This window comes from Halichoerus grypus, chromosome 12 (genome assembly GCF_964656455.1).
Source record: "Halichoerus grypus chromosome 12, mHalGry1.hap1.1, whole genome shotgun sequence".
In the NCBI taxonomy this organism is placed as follows: domain Eukaryota; kingdom Metazoa; phylum Chordata; class Mammalia; order Carnivora; family Phocidae; genus Halichoerus; species Halichoerus grypus.
The window spans coordinates 85,726,208-85,747,715 of record NC_135723.1 but is presented as its reverse complement, the minus strand read 5'-3'; the positions used below and the strand labels follow the sequence as shown (position 1 = coordinate 85,747,715).

General features: G+C 37.2%; 1 protein-coding gene across 7 annotated transcripts in view; it reads right to left on the bottom strand.

Annotated features, from left to right (window-relative positions):
- Positions 1-772: 772 nt before the first annotated feature.
- MKLN1 (muskelin 1) overlaps positions 773-21,508 on the bottom strand; it is a 312,186-nt gene continuing 291,450 nt past the window's right edge. For all 7 annotated transcript variants that reach the window (XM_036078087.2, XM_078059570.1, XM_078059572.1 and 4 more), the window contains 3 exons: positions 18,593-18,695; positions 11,499-11,553; positions 773-1,129 (listed from right to left, as the gene is read on the bottom strand). In XM_036078087.2, the coding sequence (XP_035933980.1) occupies positions 1,008-1,129; positions 11,499-11,553; positions 18,593-18,695 (280 nt within the window). In that variant the 3' untranslated portion in view covers positions 773-1,007. The remainder of the gene's footprint in view (positions 1,130-11,498; positions 11,554-18,592; positions 18,696-21,508) is intronic.

The window sequence follows — 21,508 nt, the reverse complement described above, 5'->3', positions numbered from 1 at the left end:
AGACGCAGACGCAGGGAGCTAATGTATATGGAAATAAACAGAAGCATAGCTCTGGAAACCCACCCTCCCAAGTGAAAACGCTACAAAGAGCACAAAGGAGAAAGGGAATCACAGCTCTAACAGAGGAGAGTCATTTTCTTCCAAAATTTGCTACAAAGACATCAATGAACATATTAATCACTACTAGAATCATCTTGCTGGTCATGTTTATATTGGCTCTTAAAGGTTCTGAACTATATTCTCCTCAGTTTAAGGTTTCTGTGACTCAAAGCTACTGTAATATCCACTATAAAATATATCATTATAGAAGTACTATATACCAATCTCAGATAGTACCTGGATCAATCTTGGGTTTCATTTTTTAGTTTTATGACAAGGAGCATAAATTTGAGCCCTCTGTTCCTCCTACTGTTTAACGTAATACAAGACTCTAGTCAACAGAGACACATATATCACTTTAACATACATCATTTGCCCTACAGAACTATATACTTTTAAGAATGAAGTGAAGAGGTAAACAAGTGACACCACTTACAAGCAGTTGTGTGATGCGAGGCAAAGTGAAATGGGAAAGGGGGAGAAAGGGGAGAGGCCAAACCAGCCAACAACAAAACCCCATTCTTCTTTCTAGCACTGAGTCTGTTAATAGTGCTTATTTGCCCCAATTTTATAAAAATGAAATAAAAATCAGAAAAGGGTAAACTGCCTGATTATTTCTTCTTTTATATTCATTCGTTCTTAAAAGTTAAAGTAAGAAAAAAATATATATATATTTAAATGGAAATAATACCAATTTCACTTTATTAACCTAATTCAGGAACAGGATGAGGAGAAAGGGGCTGAGGTGGGGTATGAAGGAAGAGGGTTAAAACTTGTGACAGTAAAGATCCCTTCAAAATTCTGGTGCAGTCCTCGATCACGGCAGCTTAATTGTCGGTCAACAGAGTTGCACTCCAAAATACTGAACGCAGACTCCTGTTCTGCATTGCTGTCCAGCGGCTCTCCAGTTACAGCATGATGAGATCTACCAGGTTGCCTTTAGGGGGAGTCATGCTGTCAGGAAAGAAATTTACTAAGGTGTCAAAGAGCTGAGTTCTTTGAGCATAGGTGTGATCCACGTCGGAAAAGCCTGGTAAAGGAGAGATACAAAGAAACTCATCCATTGTGCCTAAAACATGTAACAGAGAAGCCAGTTGAGAAAAGCAGCAATGTATAATGGAAAAACCAAACCCAAATCTGATTTTAAAATGAGACAGACATGGGTCTTGAACCCAGTTTTACTACCTGCCAGTGGGGTGATCTTAGGTAAGTGAATCAGCCTTTCTGTTACTGTTTCCACAGCTGTAAATTTGTGTTAATCTTGTTTACTTCATGGCATTACTGTGCATATTAAATGCAATTATGTGAGAAGCACCTGTTCTAATGACTGGCACCTTAGTAACTAATAGCGATTTCTCTTCTTTTCCTTACAAGCATTTTCCTCTTCTAGTCCACTGAGGCATTTTCACTCCTCTCTTTCTGACTTTATAATGCTTCTGACCCGCTAAACTTTTTTTTTTTAATAATAAAAATACAATAAAATCAGGGGCGCCTGGATGGCTCAGTTGGTTAAACATCCAACTCTTGGTTTTGGCTCAGGTCATGGTCTCAGGGTCCTGGGATCGAGCCCTGCGTTGAGCTCAGTGCTCAGCACAAAGTCCGCTTGTCCCTCTCCCTCTGCCCCTCCCCCACTCTCTCTCTCATAAATCAATCTTAAAAAAATACAATAAAATCAAAACAAAAAATATACTAAAATCACTTTCTTTAGAAGGTGGTCTAAAATCATTAAGGTCCTGAGAGCTGGAAGTAGTCTCAGAGAACTGAGTGAAAGAAATACATGTACAGTAACGTGGAACAGTCCCTGGAACATAGTAAATGCCATACATTCATGGTACTATGCACACGCTCTCGGCCAGGCACACGTCATGTGAGAGAGAGAGCAATGAACTACTTTTATCCAGATAAACATTAGAAAGTGGATGACATTCTTAAAAGGTGGGGACCATGGAACTAAAGGATATTTCCCCCCTTTAACTTCTAGTAAACATTTAATTTTCAAGTTTATTCCAGCCAAAGGAATATTCAGTGAGATGCTTCCTTCCTTTCGTCAGCTTGTATATTGTTTTAAGCTTCTTCAAATTTATGTACGTATGAAGTAGGAAAATGATAAAATAAACAAAGTAGTGTTCTGATTTCCCCGTTCGTTAAATGGCTGAGACATGAGAGCCCTACTGAGTACCATAAGACACAGAAATAGTGCCAGAAAGTTATATATGCCATGATACTCAGTGAAAATTATTTCAAATTGGACCAATTTTCATTCAACTTACAATACAGTTTTAGGTACACTCTGTTTTTTACTCTTGTAAAGAACATGAACAGAACAGAACATTGCCAAGGATACCAGTTTCCTGGAAGGAAAATAAACAATGCCTCAAGAAAGGTACATTCCTTTTTATTAAAAAAATTTTTTTTACTATTATTTTAAGTTTGAGGGCAAATGTTTACTTCTTTGGAGCTTAAGATTTAATTAAGAACTATCATGGAAATGAATGGAAGGAAATACTCCAAAATGTAAACAAAGGTTATCTCTGAATAATGAGATTTTTTTTTCTATTTTATGCTTCTCGGAGTTTTCTAAAATTTTGAAAAAATTCAAACTCCTAGAAAAGTTTCAAGAATAGTACCTCAAAAACTCATATACCCTTACCTAGATTACTCAGTTGTTAACATTTTGTCACATGTGTTCTCATTCTCTCTCTCTCTCTGTGTTTGTACCCTATACATACTTTTTTTGTAGAATGATTTGGGAGTAAATTGTAGACATTTTCACCCCTAAATACTTGAGTTCATTTCACCTAAGAACATCACTTAAATAACCACTATATATTAAATTTAGGAAACTTAACATTTTTGTCCCAATAATCTTTTTTATAGTCATTTTCCCTACTCATCTAAAACTCAATCCGGTATCAAACACTGTATTTAGTTTTCTCTGGCCTGGAATAGTTCCTCAGCCTCTGTTTCTTATGATACTGATATCCTTGACAAGTTCAGAGCAGTTACAGAGTTGTAGAATGTGTTGAATTTGAGTTGTCTGACTGCTTCCTTGTAATCAGATTGAATTTATGCAGTTCTGGCAAGAATACTACAAAAGTGATACTGTGTGCTTCCCACTGCATCATGTCAGGAGGCACATGCTATCCGTTCGTCCCAATGTTAACTGTGATCACCTGATTAAGCTGGTATGGCCAGATTTCTCTAATGTGAAGGTGTTGTTTTCTACCACTGCAATTAGTAAAATATTTTATTTAAAAAAAATTTTTTTTAAGTAGGCTCCTCGCCCAACACGTGGCTCTAACTCACAACCTTGAGATCAAGACCTGTGATCAAGAGTCAGGCGCTCCACAGAGTCACTCAGGCACCTCCAGCAATTAGTAAAATATTGACAAGAAGACAATTTGAGACTGTGTGAATATCCTATTCCCCGACAGACCTGAACCCAATGATATTAGCCTTCACTGATGATTCTTGCTTAAAACAATTATATCTTGCTAAAACAAAACACCGATGGTGTTTTCCTAACTCTACAATTCCTTCTGCATTTGTTGACTGACACTAATTATGAAGAGCTTTTCCTCCATTTTATTTGTTTGCATGAGTATGTACTCATGGATCCTTTTCTTGTTCAATATATCATATTTATTACTGTCATTATTCATTTTAATACTCATATTGTCCCAGTTTTGGCAGCAAGAGCTCTTTTGAGCTTGTTTCTGTGTCTTTTTTAATGTTCCCATTAATTTTTGAGCACTTCCTTATTTCCTGGCAGAGCAAGATATCCAAGCTCATCTTTACACAGCTCTGGAATCAGCCATTTTTTTCAAGGAGCCTTAATTCCTTTTAGTGGTGAGTGACATTTAGAATTAAAGATCAGTTGTGTTAATTGCCAAGGGTGGTGGTGTTTCTAGGCCTGTACACATATGTGCACACGTATTATATACACAGCTGTTTTTAAAGCAAGATTATGAGTTTGTGATTTTATTGATGATTGCCATTTTTTTAGAACTCTACAGGATTCTTCCTCTCCTTAATCCCATTCCCTATTTACAGTATCTCCTTTCTCCCACTAGGAAAACTGACTCTCTAGAACATCACCATATTTACTCATTTGTTCAATGTAAAATACATACAAAACATGTTCCAGAATTACTATATCCGTACCACTACCAACAAAAAGCCAAGATTTCTTTGCTTTGTCTTTAGACTATATCTCACTAAGAGTATAGTCTAAGCACTATAGCATTGTACTGAAAAGGTTTCTCTCTTTTTTCCCCCTATTGTGTGGTAATATTACCAACTGTCTGTAGTCAACTTTAGGGTTTTCCCCTTGTTTTATTTACTTTCTATAATTGTAAAAATGCCGTAATAGGTTTTATTTTTAAGAGAAGATACTGATTCTGTGGTAATACTCTAATGAAGTAATACCTATGTATTACTAATATATTACTAATGAAGTACCTATGTATCCTAATGAAGTAATATCAAATGAAGTAAACACATTTTCATGAGATTAAATGATTTAAGAGGGAGGGAAACACTGAGTTCCTACTCTGTGATAGGTACTTTATATATGACCACATTTCATTCTTTTTTTTTTTTTTTTAAAGATTTATCTGTCAGAGAGATAGAGAGAGAACGCACACACAAGCAGGGGGAGCATCAGTCAGAGGAAGAAGCAGGCTCTGCACTGAGCAAGGAGCCCGATGCGGGACTCAATCCCAGGACCCTGGGATCACGACCTGAGCCGAAGGCAGACGCTTAACCGACTGAGCCACCCATGGGACCCTGACCACATTTCATTCTTATAAAAAACTAATGAAGCAGTTATCAATAAACTCCCCTTTCAGATGAGACAACTTAGGGATATTCAGTAACTTAGTAAGATCTCACAGCTGGTGAAGGAAGAGAATGGAATGTGAACCCGTGTCTATCTGACTCCAAAACCCATTTATTTATTTTTGTTAACGAATATTCACTGAGGACTTAAATTGTAGGCAGTGTGCCAAGTTCATTTAACCCTTAAAAGAACATGTTTAATTAATTTATTTTTTGACTTTTTTTCTCTTATTGGAGTATATATAATTGACATACAATGTTATATTACTTTCAGGTGTACAACATAGTGATTTTGATTTGACAATTCTATACATTACTCAATGCTCCCCATGGTAAGTGTGGTTACCATCTGAACATGTTTTACTTTTATTCACCATTTACCAATGAGAAAATTGAAATTCACACTATCATTAGATAAATGTTTAAATTATGGTAGATCCTATTATGGAATTACTCAATAAGAATATAATAGATCTAGTGTAGTTTCTTGCAAACATCTCCAAGCCACATCATTAAATTTTAAAACGTTATGTTGTAGAATACATATTTTACATTGCGTAATAAATAAAACCAGAACACACAAAACTATACATCTGTGTGTGTTTGTGTGTGGTTACAGTCCATCTTTATTATGCAGACTCCTTAGTTGTGCATTTGCCTACCCACTAAAATGTACCTGTAACCCCCAAATCAATACTTGTGGCACGATGTGGTCATTCACAGACATGTGGAGAGCAGTAAACATTTGAATCAGCATAGGCACACACTGTCAGCCAAGGGTGAACTGGGTGATGCTCTGCCTTCTTTTAACACCTCTCATACTATAAACAAGTGTCCTTTTCAATCTACTGGTGTCATATTTTTCACATTTTTGTGCTTTTTGTTGTGACTTCACTGCTTAAAATGGTCCCCAAGCATAGTGCTGAAGTGCTATCTAGTGTTCCTAGGTTGAAAAAGGCCATGATGTGCCTTATGGAAAAATACATGTGTTTGATAAGCTTCGTGCAATGTTAATTAATCAATTATATAAGGAACCTAACTCTGTATGTCCCATAGGAGAAATGGTTTAGTATTCACTAATTCAGTTCCTTATGACTTTACAGAATGTAACTACTGTAAATAAAGAGAATCACTGTATTTGTAGGTGTGTGTATGTAGTTGTGTGTGTATGTAAATCTGCCAGATATGAATGATTACACTTCAGAAGAGACAGAGATTGAAGAAAGTTGTTCAAGGAGAACCTTAAGCTTTATCTGTAGTCAAAGTTTTTTGTTTTTTTTTTTAAATACATTGAAAAGGGGTAGGGACTAGGAAACTCATCAACAGTAACATGACTAATTAAATGGCAGAGCTAGGACAAAAAAGGTAATGTAGATTCTAAATCTCATACTCCTAATCAGTGTGTCTCTCACTTCATTTTCTTTTTTTTTTTTTTTTAAAGATTTTATTTATTTGACAGAGAGAGACACAGCGAGAGAGGGAACACAAGCAGGGGAGTGGGAGAGGGAGAAGCAGGCTTCCCACCGAACAGGGAGCCCGATGCGGGGTTCGATCCCAGGACCCTGGGATCATGACCTGAGCTGAAGGCAGACGCTTAATGACTGAGCCGCCCAGGCGCCCCTCACTTCATTTTCATCATAAAATGGAATGAAGAACTAATCACTCAAGAGCGGCAGACACTGGTAAAGCTCAATGAAAAGTAGTATAATTGGTTTAGAGAGTGAGCTCTGAAACCGTACTATTAAAGTTTGTATCCTAGTTTTGCCATTCATTAGTACTATTCCTGGGCAAGTTACCGAAGCTTCTCTGTGTCCCAGTTTCTTCCAATATAAAAGGGGATCATAATAGTAACTACTTCATTGGGTTATTATGGAGATTAAATGAGTTAAGACATGTACAGTGCTTAAAATAGTACCTGGCCCCACAGTAAGTGTCAATAAATACCAGCTATCGCTTTATCACTACTACCATCACTGAAGACAATGATTGCTCTAAAAACAAAAGTGACCTATTACGAATATATTTTTTTCTCTCTTTTTTTTTAAGATTTATTTAATTTGGGGCGCCTGGGTGGCTCAGTCGTTAAGCGTCTGCCTTTGGCTCAGGTTGTGATCCCAGGGTCCTGGGATCGAGCCCCGCATCGGGCTCCCTGCTCAGCGGGGAGTCTGCTTCTCCCTCTCCCACTCCCCCTGCTTGTGTTCCCTCTCTCTCTGTCAAATAAATAAAATCTTTAAAAAAAAGATTTATTTAATTTATTTGAGAGAGAGAGAGAGAATGAGCGGGAGGGGAAGAGGAAGAGGGAGAGAGAATCTGAAGCAGACCCCACGCTGAGCAAGGAGCCTCACGCAGGGCTCAATCACACCGAGATCACCACCTGAGGTGAAACCAAGAGTCGGATGCCTAACCCACTGCACCACCCAGGTGCCCCTAGGAATATATTTTTAACTTAACATCCTATACTGACTAGGTAATGTTCCCTACTTCTGGTAAAGAAGAAATAGCAAGAATTCTCATTTTTCTCCTGGACACAAGTTTGTTGATCCTTTCTACTGCTAATAATAAACTTATTGTTATATAAAAAGTATCTGTAAACATGTGGGCTACAGACAAGAGGCTGAAGAAAGTATCTTGCTGAAATCTAAATTTGGTGGATATAGCAAAAGTATAAAGGCTAAAAGGGCACAGCAAATGCTGCGAAATTCTTAAGGCTCCTCATTCACAAATGTCAACACAATGACAAAAAGAACTACTTTAGGCATAAAATGTTTTAAACATCTGTCTGAATTCATATTTTGCACGTATTTGGACTCTAAAAGTCCTAAAAAGAGGTGTGAAGATCAAAAAAGGCAGTATGTACTACAGACCAGATTTTTCCTACTTGTCACATACCTTGCTGAAAATATGCTTAAATTGCTTCAGTGCATACTTTCTGGAAACAAGACATAGCTCTAAAAATTAGCAAAATGTCTGAGTTCAAGTTTAAAAGTACCCATAGCCACCAGAAGCTCTAAATTAAAGATCCCCAGAGGTTGTTTTCCTCTGATGTCGGTCATTTTTCAAAACTAAGATAATGCCAGCCAGCTATCTGTAAATCAGTTTCCATCTTTTTAATTCTTTTCTTTTTTTTTTAAGATTTTATTTATTTATTTGACATTGAGAGAGGGAGAGAGCACAAGCAGGGGGAGCGGCAGGCAGAGGGAGAGGGAGAAGGAGGCTCCCCGCCGAGGAGGGAGCCCAATGCGGGGCTCGATCCCAGGACCCAGGATCATGACCCGAGCCAAAGGCAGACACGTAACCACCACCCAGGTGCCCGATTCTTTAATTACATAGGACACTAATAAATACTTTCAGTAAAAGGTTAAGATAAACAATTCTGAAGGAAGTCAGTCAGAAAGTTTGGTGGAGGCAAGTATTTTTGGAGAATTTAGAAAATGAAATACTTAGTTTATCTGTACATGAAAAATGTATACATCTAGGGGCACCTGGTTGGCTCAGTCAGTAGAGCTTGTGACTCTCCATCTTGGGGTTGTCAGTTCAAGTCCCACATTGAGTGTAGAGATTACTTAAAAATAAAAATCTTTTTAAAAAATGTATACATAGGAGTGCCCGGGTGGCTCAGTCGTTAAGCGTCTGCCTTCGGCTCAGGTCATGATCCAAGGGTCCTGGGATCGAGCCCCACATCAGGCTCCCTGCTCAGCGGGAAGCCTGCTTCTCCCTCTCCCACTCCCCCTGCTTGTGTTCCCTCTCTCGCTGTGACTCTCTGTCAAATAAATAAATAAAATTAAAAAAAAAAAAATGTATACATATATACATGGAATAGCCCATTTGGTTTCAATTCTTTAAAAAAAAAAAGATTTCAGAGAGAGAGAGCATGTGTGTGTGCATGCGCATGAGCGGAGGTGTAAAGCAGGGCTGGGGGGCAGATGTAGAGGGATAGGGAGAGAAGCAGACTCCTTGCTGAGTGCAGAGCCACATGTGGGGTTCAATCTCATGAACCTGAGATCATGACCTGAGCCAAAATGAAGAGTTGGACGCTTAACCAACTGAGCCACCCAGGTGCTCCAAGATTATATTTTTAAGGGAGATAATAATAATAGTACCCTGAATGGAACATGTACTGTTTTATTGTGCTAAGTGTTTTCCATAATTATTTCATTTAATTCTCTCAACAACTTGAGGTAAGTACTCTTATTACCTCCATCTTATAGAGATAGAGAAATTAATTATTAGAAAGGTGACTTGCTTGGGGCGCCTGGATGGCTCAGTCGTTAAGCGTCTGCCTTCGGCTCAGGTTACGGTCCCGGGGTCCTGGGATCGAGCCCTGCATCAGGCTCCCTGCTCGGCAGGAAGCCTGCTTCTCCCTCTCCCACTCCCCCTGCTTGTGTTCCCTCTCTTGCTGTGTCTCTCTCTCTCAAATAAATAAATAAAATCTTAAAAAAAAAAAAAGGTGACTTGCTCAAGGTCACTTTTGAAATTAGCAAGTGGCAAAGCTGATATCTGAACCTAGATTCTGACTCTTAACCGCTCTCCTACATTCTCAACTCTTAACTACTAAAGATACTGCCTCCCTTCAGAGAAGGTAGGAAATAAAACCCCATAGGAATTTTCTTTTTGTATTTTTTTCTATTGTTTGTATTATCCTCAGTGTTATCTGAGGTTTGCTTGGAATCCAAGTAAGACAAACTGTTCCTGATAAAATATATTAGCTGGCAGTGAATAGGGCAGAGACCGAAGAAAGGAGTTAAGTTAAAGGTAAAATATTTGCTGACACCAGCCTAACGTATTTAAGTTACTGCCAAGAAATTCTTGTTCTAAAGGCTACATATGGGGCGCCTCAGTGGCTCAGTTGTTAAGCGTCTGCCTTCGGCTCAGGTCATGATCCCAGGGTCCTGGGATTGAGCCCCGCATCGGGTTCCCTGCTCAGCAGGAGGCCTGCTTCTCCCTCTCCCACTCCCCCTGCTTGTGTTCCCTCTCTCGCTGTCTGTCAAATAAATAAATAAAATCTTTAAAAAATAAATAAATAAATAAAGGCTACATATAAGTCAGCCAGAGACATTTTAGTGCTGCCCACCAATAAAATAAAAATAATGGCTCTGGGCTGTGGTATCCATACATAACAAGGCACATGTTTATTCAAAGGATCTATGTGCCAGGCTCCTAATTCATGTATCACGAAATCTCTGTTTCAAATGACGAAATTCACAAGGGTACGGACTTTCTAAAATAATGCTTATACCTACGTTCTCCATCACAAGGTTAAGATCTCTATTAGCCTCAAGACATTTATGTGTATGGAATCGTGGTAAATGATTATCTTAATTTTCAGAGAACCTATGTTTTACGGCAGTCTGCTCAGTCCTGCCCTGTGGAATCCTATGTATTCTGGAATTAGAACTCAGAACTAGAGTTGCCTAGATCAATGGAGAAGCCTCAATTACTGGTTATGGAACAAGAAAGGGCAAGACCCCAAGGAAAATTCCTATTCTTTCCCATCTCATTGAAAAACACCAGAATTATATATGCTCTGTTTTTTCCTTTGAGGTATGGTTCATCTTTAGGAGACAAAAGGACAAACAACGAAGAAATTAAATTGATATTCCAAAATGTTATTTTATTCCAGAGATAAAGAGTAGTATCTGTATTACATATCCTGGAAAATTTCAGTATTACTGCTCAATTTTAAGGCAAACAATAATAGCACTGGCATCAATGGAATTAATAAGCATTCACAGTGTGACTGTATTTTATAATGACAAGAGGAAAGCTGGAAATTCCCATACTTCAAAAGCCTACAATCTTGTTGAAAAAGTAAAGCTGTCATAATGACTTATCCTAATCAAAAGATTCTTAAAAATTGACCTGAATGAAGCTCTGGGTTGTGGCACTTCTACGAATTCCCCACTTCACTACAGTCTAGCTTACTTTAATAATTCATTAATACCAAATGAGAGTATTTCTAAATGAAGACTGATGCCCCTGTCTGGGGTGTCTGAGAAACACCAGAGTTTCAAGTAGAATCTATCTTAAACAATTAAGATAACAGCACACAAAAATTCCCATTTTCAGGAAAGAGATAATGCATTTTCTCAGAGCTCAAAATAATGTTTTCACTGCCTACCCCATCACCAATCTGTTGATCCGACACAACTCCACAAAGAACAAACTGAGAGAAAAAATCATTCAACCAAGAAGAGTTATCTCATAGTAACTGTACCAGTAATTCACAGCCTATATTCCGAAACAATGCTATACAAGTTAATTTATTTTGATCATGCTTCTACTGCCATGTTTGCCTAATAACCTAGCAACTGGTGTAAAAGGAACTGCAAACTAACCCATGAACTGGTGACTGATGCATGGAAAATAACTTTGTAGCAGGTTATTAGAAATTTTGCATGCTACCTTGAAACTTGCTCCATTTGTTTAGATAAACATCTCACCTGATGTTTCATTTAAAAGAAACCAAAACCAAAAAAATAAATAAATAAATAAGAGAAACCAAAACCCAGTTCCCCAAAGCTAGGGCATCTAAGCTGGATAAACTACACTGGAATACTTACCTAGAGCTGTAAAATCTGAACCAGATTTGAATAGAGCTGAAGCTAGGAGCTGAAACTGTAAAAGAAAAATAGAAGCAAATTAGCTGGCTAAGCATATTAGAGAAAAATAACATACCAGTTATTAGCCACTGTATGTCTCTGCACATGTGCTGCCTAAGTCTATTCACCAAATAGTAGCAAGAACACTACATTTAGATTAAAGAATATGCTGATTTTTCTACTGGACTGCTTTACAAAATACTGGACCAAGTCTTGGAATTATTTTATTTTTAAAATTTATTAAAGTATGTATTGTGAACAAACAACAGGTTAACTGAAATTGAGAATATTTAGAACTACGGTACTTAATTTGGGAGAACTATTCATCTTTATCTTGAATGAGGATGCTGGAAAATAGGTAAATTAAAGGAAGAGAGTAGACCAATGAGTAGAATCTCAATGGAACTACTTAGCACTCTGTAAGACCTAAGTGGTTGATACCACTGATTCCTCAGGATGTATTTTATACCTGTGCTTCCAGCCTTTAAAACTTCAGGTATCAATCACATTAATATTTGTAAGCCCTGACGAGTGGTCTTTTGAAGGCCAGAAACTGGACAAATATCCTAGAGGAATTCTAAGCAAGAGTTAGGAAAAAGGGAACAAAAGGAAGAATTTAAAATCTGTGTTTGTTTGTTTTTTAAATATTCTGGGTATTAGTCCTCTGTCATATATATCTATTGCAAGTATTATTTAGTCTGTTGCTTTTCTATTTTTCTAATGTCTTTTATGAAATTTTACTTCTGTTGAAATCCCAACTTATCAAGATTTTTTTAAGATTTATTTATTTATTTGAGAGAGACTGCACGTGGCAGGGTGGGGGGGAGGAGGGAAGGGGAAGAGGGATAGGGAGAGAGAATCCCAAGCAGGCTCCATGCCCAGTGCAGAGCCCAAAGCAGGGCTCAATCTCACAACCCCCAGATCATGAGTCAGACACCTAACCGACTTCCTACCCAGGTGCCCCCATATTTTTTCTTTTATGGTTCTTTTTTTATGGTTCTTTTATGGTTACTGCCTTTGTCATGTCCAAGAAATCTCTGTCTATCCCAAGGTTGTAAAGATGTTTTCTTCTTGAAGCTTTATTGTTTTAGATATTATATTTAGGTCCATCTTAAATTAGTTTTTGTGTGAGACAGGGGTTGAGATATCAGTATCATTTGTTAAAAAGACTTACCAATTCCCCATTGGACTTGGCATCCTGGCCAAAAAAAATCAACTGACCACATACATGTGGGTCTACTTCTGAACTCTGTTCTGTTCTACTGATCTATTTGTCTATCCCTAAGCCAGTACCACAGTACCACTTGATTATTGTGGCTTATACAGAATCCTGAAATCAGGTGGTATGAAACCTCTAACCTTGTTTTTCTATTTTCAAGAGTGTTTTGACTTGTTCAGGGCCTCTGCTTTTCCATATAAATTTTAGAATCAGTTTGCCTATTTTTTTCAACAACAACAAAGAAATCCAAACTTGCCATAATATTGATAGGGACTACATTAAATTAAAAACCAATTTGGGGAGAATGGGCATCTTAACAATTCTTAGTCTTTCAATCCATAAAATGTGGTATCTCTCTCCATTTATTTCTTACAACAGACTTATTACTACATATTTATTGTGGCATTAATATAAACAGGTTTAAAATTTTCATTTTCTAATTGTTCATTGCTAATATAAAAATAATTGTTTTTTTTTCTACTGACCTTGTATTCTGTAATCTTGCTAAATTTACTTATCTTAGTATTGTTTTGTAGATTACATGGGGTTTTCCATGTACACAATAATGTGATCTACACACAATTTTCCTTTCCAATCCATATGCTGTTTATTTCTTTTTCTTATGTCACTAGCTACAACTTCTGGCACAATGCTGAATAGAGGGTGTCTACTGACAGCAGACATCCTTTCCTTGTCATAAGCTTTAGGGAAAGAGTTTTACAATTAAGTATAGCACTAGTTGTTATATTTTTCATAGATGCCCTGTTTGAGATTTAGGAAGTTTCATTTCTAGTTTGCTAAGATTTTTTTTTTTTTTTAAATCATGAATGGGTTTTTAATCATGTCAAATGCTTATTCTTCACTTACTGAGATGATCTGTGGTTTTCCTCCTTTATTCTGTCAGGGTGGTGTATCACTGATTTTCAAATGTTAAACCAACCTTAAATTCCTAGAATAAACCCTCACTTGGTCATTGTGCATTAACCTTTTTATATATTGCTGGATTCAAGTAACTAAAATTTTATTAAGAATTTTGCATCTACATTCACAAGAGGTCTGTAATTTTCTCTGCTTGTACTACTTTTATTGGGTTTTTACTGAGAAAGCCATTTAGAACTACAGTTTTCTTTGTTAGAAAGTTTTCAATTACAAATTCAGTCTATGTCTGTAATTGATACGGAGTTCCTTAAGATTTTCTAATTCTTCCTGTGTCTGTTCTGCTGTGTCTTCTAAGGAATTTGTCCATTTCATCAAGTAGCTGAATTTGTTGACAGCTGTTCGTAATATTTCCTTATTCCCTTTTTATGTATCTATAGGGTCCATAATGATGCTGACAATTTATATTTTCACTATTTTTTTCTTTGTAAGTCTTGCTATTTTATTCACATTTTCAAAGAACCAACTTTTCACTTTTTAAATTTTTTTCTATTGTTTCCTATTTCACTAATTTCCTATCTTCTACTTATTTGAGGGTTAATTTGTTCCTCTTTTCTGACTTCTAAGGTGAAAGATAAACCCACTGGTTCTACATACAAAAGGACAGGGTGAAAACTATTATTTTAATAATCTGATTAAGTGGAACTGATATGCACTGGCCTGATACGTACAACAGGTACCAAGTGATATTACATAATCTGAATAAAGCCAGACATGAATATCCAACTATCACCTCAACGTATAAGGTTGGCTGTTCCACAGGCATCTCAAACTGGAGATATCCAACATTATACACCCGATCCCAGTCAGGAGCCCCCATCTATGACCACAAACTGGGTCTACCCAGGCACTTCTTATTTCAGTTGATAATAGCTCCATATACTCAGGCTAATAACTCTGGAGTCATTTCTTTCAAACCCTACATCCCATCGATCATAAAATTCTGTTGGTATTACTTTTTTTTAAGTTTTATTTAAATTCCAGTTAGTTAACATACAGTGTAATATTAGTTTCAGGTGTACAATATAGTGATTTAACACTCCCATACATCACCCAGTGCTCACCACAACGAGTGCATTCCCTCATTCCCATCACCTATTTAACCCCAACCCCCCCACCTCCTGGTAACCATCAGTTTGTTCTCTATAGTTAAGAGTGTTGGGGCACCTGGCTGGCTCAGTCGGTAGAGCGTGCGACTCTAGAGTTGGGGTTGTGTGTTTGAGGCCCACGCTGAGTGTAGAGAGTACTTAAAAAAGTCTGTTTCTTGGTTTGCCTCTTTTTTTTTTCCCTCTTTGCTCATTTGTTTTGTTTCTTAAATTCCACATATGAGTGAAATCATATGGTATTTGTCTTTCTCTGACTGACTTATTTCATTTAGCGTAATACTCTCTAGCTCCATCCATGTTGTTGCAAATGACAAGTTTTCATTCTTTTTTATGGCTGAGTAATATTCAGGGGTGGGTGTGTATGTATGTGTGTGTGTGTGTGTGTGTGTGTGTGTGTGTGTGTATTGATGGATACTTGGGCTATTTCCATAATTTGGCTATTGTAGATAATGCTGCTATAAACATCAAAGTACACGTATCCCTTGGAATTAGTGTTTTTGTATTTTTTGGGTAAATACCTAGTAGTGCAATTGCTGGATCGTGTGGTAGTTCTATTTTTAACTTTTTGAGGAACTTCCCTACTGTTTTCCATAGTGGCTGTACCAGATTGCATTCCCACTGTTGGTTCTACTTTTAATATACATTGAGAATCTGATCTACTTTACTTCTATTTCTACTGCTGCTACTTTGGTGTGCACTACAATAATCCCTTGCTTAGATTTCTACAATCTCTTTTATAGGTCTCTCCGCCTCCATTCTTACTCTCTCCTTTAGTCTATTCTCAATACAGCAATCAGAGTGATCTTAGATTTTAGTGATCTTAAGTCAGGTAAGACATAAAGCAGATCACATCACTCCTCTGCGTAATACCCTGACCTGGCTACTTATTCATTTAGAGTAATAACCAAAGTCCTAACACTGACTTAGGAAGTCATTCACAATCTGGTCTCCCAATCCCAATCTCTGACCTCATCTGTGACTACTCCCATCATTCTTACCTCTACTCCAGCCACAGTGGCCTCCTGGCTGTTCTCCTAAACAAAGCCAGGATGCTCCCACCCTCGGGTCTTTGTTCTAACCCTCCCTTTGCCAGGAATTATCTTGCCCAAATTATCTACTTACATCACTTCCTCACACCCTTCAAGTCTTTGTGTACATATCATTTCTAAATGAGGCCTATTAAGAGCATCCTATTTAATACTGCAACTGTCCAATTTTCACCCCTTCTAATTCTGATCTCTCTTTACCCTTCTTATCTCTCTTTAATTTTCCCATAATACCTATCATTACTAATGTACTACATAATTTGCTTATTTAATATGTTTATCATCTCTCACCACTAGTAATAAGTACCACCCAGGCAGGTATTTTGCTTGGTTCACCAATATATTTCCTGTGCCTAGAAAAATGCCTGGCATATTGTAGGGACTCAATACACATCTGTTAAATGAATGACACCAGTACTTTGGAAGCTCAGCAGAAACGTAATTAATACAAAATGTGTAATACTGGCTCAAAACTTGTTTTTCTCATTCCTTCTCTATTATAGAATCTTCTCTGAAAACGGCAGAATTAATTTAGGCAACCTTGTCTCGGGCCTTTTCTAGAAAAAAAAATATCATTTTCATAGGGTTTATCAGCAGCTCATTGCCAATTTAGATTCCACGTTCTGGAGACTGGACGAAAGCAAAAAATCATTATTTGGCATACAGCTGGTAGTCCATCATCATTTTTCCAATAATAGGCACAATGATGATGATCATCATGATAACCGGCCTCCCAAAAAAGAGAAAAATCTAAAAACCACTTCTAGTTGCTGATACAATCATTTAATATAATAAATTTTGTAAAATATACCGAGAGAACAAAAATAAGCAGTAAACAATAGTAAGGTCTTTTTTGATAAGTGGAATGATATCTTATAAGGAAAGTGAAGATCTATATGCCTTACTAACAAATACTCTAAGTATATATCCTAGAACTGTCACCAAAGGATTTCTTTTCCCAAAACAAAATCCATTTACACATTTTTAAACAAAATAATAATCTTACAGACCAGTAATCCTCAATGTCAGCAGTGTTTTCTGTCACATAAGGGCAGATGAGAGACTCTTAGGGTGAGGTATTGTTCTGAAGAAGTCTCTGAAGCAATTCTGATGCCGACACACACGCACTGCACCACTTTAACTAACTGCTATGAGGGCTAAACAACTCGATACATAAAGCTTTTAAAAAATGGAAGTCTGTGGCATACAAAATCATAATTTCAAACTACAGAGGAGAGGAGAAAAAGAGAAACCTGCTACCAAAATTTTTAAAATGTCTCTGTTTGAACTTGAGATACCTCCCTGTCCTGGTTTTTCCCATTAGCTTAGCTTTAAGAACAAACTGTCTGTTTTCTTTGGCCTACTTGCAGTTCACACAGCTGAATTTATTTACTTTGCAATATTTTGTTTTGGTTTGGTTTTAAAAAATAAGAGAAAAATGAATGTTCCCGGGTTAGAGCCATTTTAGATAGACTATGGAGAAAACACAAGGAAATCTATTTATAACTTTCAAATGCATGGTCTAATAAAAATGACAACTATGTTCAGTTATAAGCCATAACAGATGAAACCAAACATATTCTGCTACTTGGCAAAACTATGACAGTTTCACCATTTCAAATAGTATCATGAATTGATTGAAGACTCAAGGAGAGACAATTAACTGTCCCCCTTCGGAGGGGGGAGGGTGGTGGTTCTAAAACTGATTCTCCTCCTAGGGAAGGGTTATAACCAAAACTGACTAAGAGCAATCAGACTTATTTCACAGTAGGCAACTATGAAAGAGAATCTCTTTGTTTTGGTGCCAAGGAAATGCAAGCTCTACTGCTGGAAAGTACCACGAACCTGGTACCTGAAAGTGATTTGACATTAAATCTGAAACCTGTGTCACTGCTGAACAAGAAAAAAGCACTGCTTGATGTTGCTATTGCAAAGCCAAAGCAAAGCAACAGAACAGGGAAATAGATAGTAGGGACAGAACTATATATCATCAGTACCAATTCTGTGAGTGGAAGGTAAAATGGATTGCAGTTCAGATGTTGCTAGATGAACTATGCACAAGGATGCTTGGCAAAAGTTAAAAGTGACAAGGAATCTCAGCGGTTAGTAGGAAGACAGGCTGTCAGACTATGAAACCCACTGCAGGTGTATTCACACACTGTAGATAAGCAAATATGCCCTAAAAATATTACATCTTCTCTTCTCCCTCCAGTATTAGTAAGAAAAAAAACCCTGAAAAGTAATTATCTGCTACTAATTTCTCAAGGTCAGGGACTCCTGATGAAAGAAGTCAGTAGACTGTAGTTGAACTATTCTGCTATGACATTCATATAACTAAATATCAAGGTAGCAGGGATTCTACTCCTACCAACCTCTCTTCACTTTCTTCTTCTAAAAGAGGAGAGTTTTCTTTCTTCTCTTACGGGATTTTGGAGTATCAAGAGAAAAGTTTATATTGAGCCATTATGTAATCCTTAAGTGAAAGAAGCATGGGACTACGGAAGTAAAAATTTCTATTTCCTTCCCAACACACAAAACTAATGTCTAAGCTAAAACTTTAAACCTGAGAATCCTTTTCTGAAAGGATCAAGGGCTTTTTTGTGTGACCTGAACCTTTTATCATCACATGAAAGTAAGCCTATTCAATTTTTATTTCATCTGCTCTGGGCTACTTTAAAAATTATTAGTGTCATCATATTTTCCTCATTTTCCTTTAAACATCTAAGAGAAAAAACAGCAAGTTTTTACCTCTTTTGTCTCTTCTGGGTCTGAATGATCCACAGTTATATAAAGATCGTTTTGTAAATATTTCAGAGCACTAAGGGGGTCCATTTGGGCCTTTTCTTCAAACCTAGAAAATGTAAACAAGAATAATAATTGTCTGGAGTTATGAGAAAACATCAGAAATGTCATTCAGACCTGCAGTGGAATACTCTGTGTCTGAGGAGTCATTGCGGGTATCTAACAAAAACCTGTGTTTGGGAATCCAGAAGTGCGAACACTGCCCCGGAGAAGTAATGGTAATGCCAGGTGGGCACAGGCGTCACGGTGCTAGAGACTGGAGGGAGCACTTCCTGCCCTCCTCTAAAACTACAAGCTAAGACTAAATCAACTACGAAACATAGTGAACATGTCAAATATTTTATATAACAAAACTGCAAAAGAGCTGAATATGTTTCATAAAAAACAAGTAGAGCTAAAATAAAAATACCTGGTTAGATCTGTGTAATATACATTCCACCAGAGGTGCCTAATGGGTACTTCAGAAACAGAAATGAGTATAGTTTCTTTTCTATCATTAACACTGATTGAAAAAATATATATTTTAAAGAATTTTTTTTTTTTATTTTATTCATTTGAGACAGAGATACAGAGTGAGAGAGAGAACAGGAGCAGTGGGGAGAGGCAGAGGAAGAGAGAGAAGCAGACTCCCTGCTGAGCAGGGAGCCTGATGTGGGGCTCGATCCCAGGACCTGGATGGAGATCATGACCTGAGCCGAAGGCAGACGCTTAACCGACTGAGCCACCCAGGCGCCCCTGAAAAAATATATATTTTAAATTGATTAAATATTTTTAATAAGATTTCCTGTCTCAGTCAATAACAAAAACAACTGTAGCAATTACTTATCAAGCGTGTTATGTGCTAGACACTGTATTGAGTATTTTACGTATATTACTGCATTTACCCCCGCTCTGAGGACAATAAACTTTATCATTTTTTACAGATGAGAAACTGAGGCTCAGAATGAACTCGGCCAAGATAAGAGCTAAAAAATGGCAGAAGTAGAATCAAACACAGATCCATCTGATTCCAAAGCTGAAAAGAAAACAATGAGTTAGTTCTCTAACAGAAAAAAAAAAATCTGCTTGGGACTGTTTATCTATTTAAATCTTTTGTTATGGCATAATTATATATGGATTTATTTGTAATAAGTTGGTATGCTTTTCAAAATATTGTACAGAGAGAAAGAAAAGAAGACATTTAATTTCACTTGGGAAAGGAAAATAATGAGCCTTTCACAATGGTGTTCAGGCTGATGGCATCAATAATTTCCTGTCTTTAGAGCTAATCTCAGAGATAGAGTACCTGTATTTCAAGCAGGGCAAAGACTAGCAAAATTTTAGAGCTCTGTTGTATCAGATAGTACCAGGCCTGTCAGCTAGCCTCCAAGCCCTCAGATGAGAGAGCTCCTTAGGCAGAGGTCATGTTACTCTACCATCTTGTCCAAAATGGGTTAGACCAGTTTTGGCACCTGAGACAAAAGCAATCCTCTGAAGCTTGATCAGCAGTTTATAAAGTAGCCTGGCAGAATTATTCCCAATAGGGGTACTCTCCCCAGGGAGCCCTCTCTAAGAAGATACTCTCTTAGAGAATCTGAATGTGAGATACACAAGGACATAAAAGACACACAAAACATAGAAGTCAGTAAATAGAACACATGAGATGGTAGGTAGATTCCTTCCCTTCCTATCCCTCTTTTCTTTCCTTTCTTCCTAGCTATCTACCTACTTATTTACCAAAGCCACACGTACCTATCTAGCTGTCTATCTGTCTTTGGAAGCTATGAGATTGAGGGAAAGCAGAATTTGGAGTAATCAGGAGAACAGGAGAAGCAGGTAAAAAGCAGCAGAAAGACAGAGGTTCAGTTATAAGGAAAGCGACTATAGTGACTCCTTGCTAGTAGAATTGTTCTAAGACCCTGAACAATTCTTCATTAGGCCTCACTGTTCAAAGGTTGAGGCAATGCCTGAATTGTCTGGATATTCTCATAATAACTTCTCTTTTAGTGAGATATCCTAAGAATGTCTTTATCCTTTACTTCCTGAAATAACTTAACCAACACACCTACCATCCTATTAAGATCCAGTCAAGAGATCCATTTTCCTAGAAGGTGTGTTTTCTCTCTTTTTTCTAAGCTTTCTTTGGCCTGCAAAAACTCATCATTGGACTTACGTCTGCAGTCTAGAATTCTATTTCAGCCAACAACTGTGTCCTGTACCTAGAGGAACAGGAATCAACCCTATTAAAAAGTTTTTCTTTTGCTCCTTTCTACCCCAAATTGTTGATAAGTCTGTAAATTTGAATGTTATAGGGAAAAATAATAGTGGTATTTATTTACTGTACTGCATGGTACCATTAAGAACAAAGACACATTTCTTGGCATACAGTATACTTCTCTCCTTCCAAATTTATATTTTAACTAAATAGAATACGTAACTGTTTTCCATAAGAATAATAATGAAAATAAACAAGCCAGCCCAGCAGTATAGGGTAAGGTCCCACAGAATGAAACACTAGGTATCTAATTTAATATGAAATTTAAATTAAAAAGGTAATTCTCATGCTCTATTTCAATTCATATAAAGCAACTTCTATCTATTCTGCCTGCAATGTAGCAATGTCCCTCAAACTCCTGAATTCATCTAAGTGTTGGTAGAAAAAAAAGTCTATGTCTTTTCAAATATCTAAAATGGGCCAGGGGCGCCTGGCTGGCTCAGGCAGTGGAACATGTGACTCTTTGATCTAGGGGTTGTGAGTTTGAGCCCCACACTGGGGGTAAAGATTACTTAAAAATCAAATCTTTAAAAATAAATAAAAATAAAAATAAATAAGTAAATAAATAAAATGGGCCTTTGACTATCAGTTCAAATTAGTAGTAGACA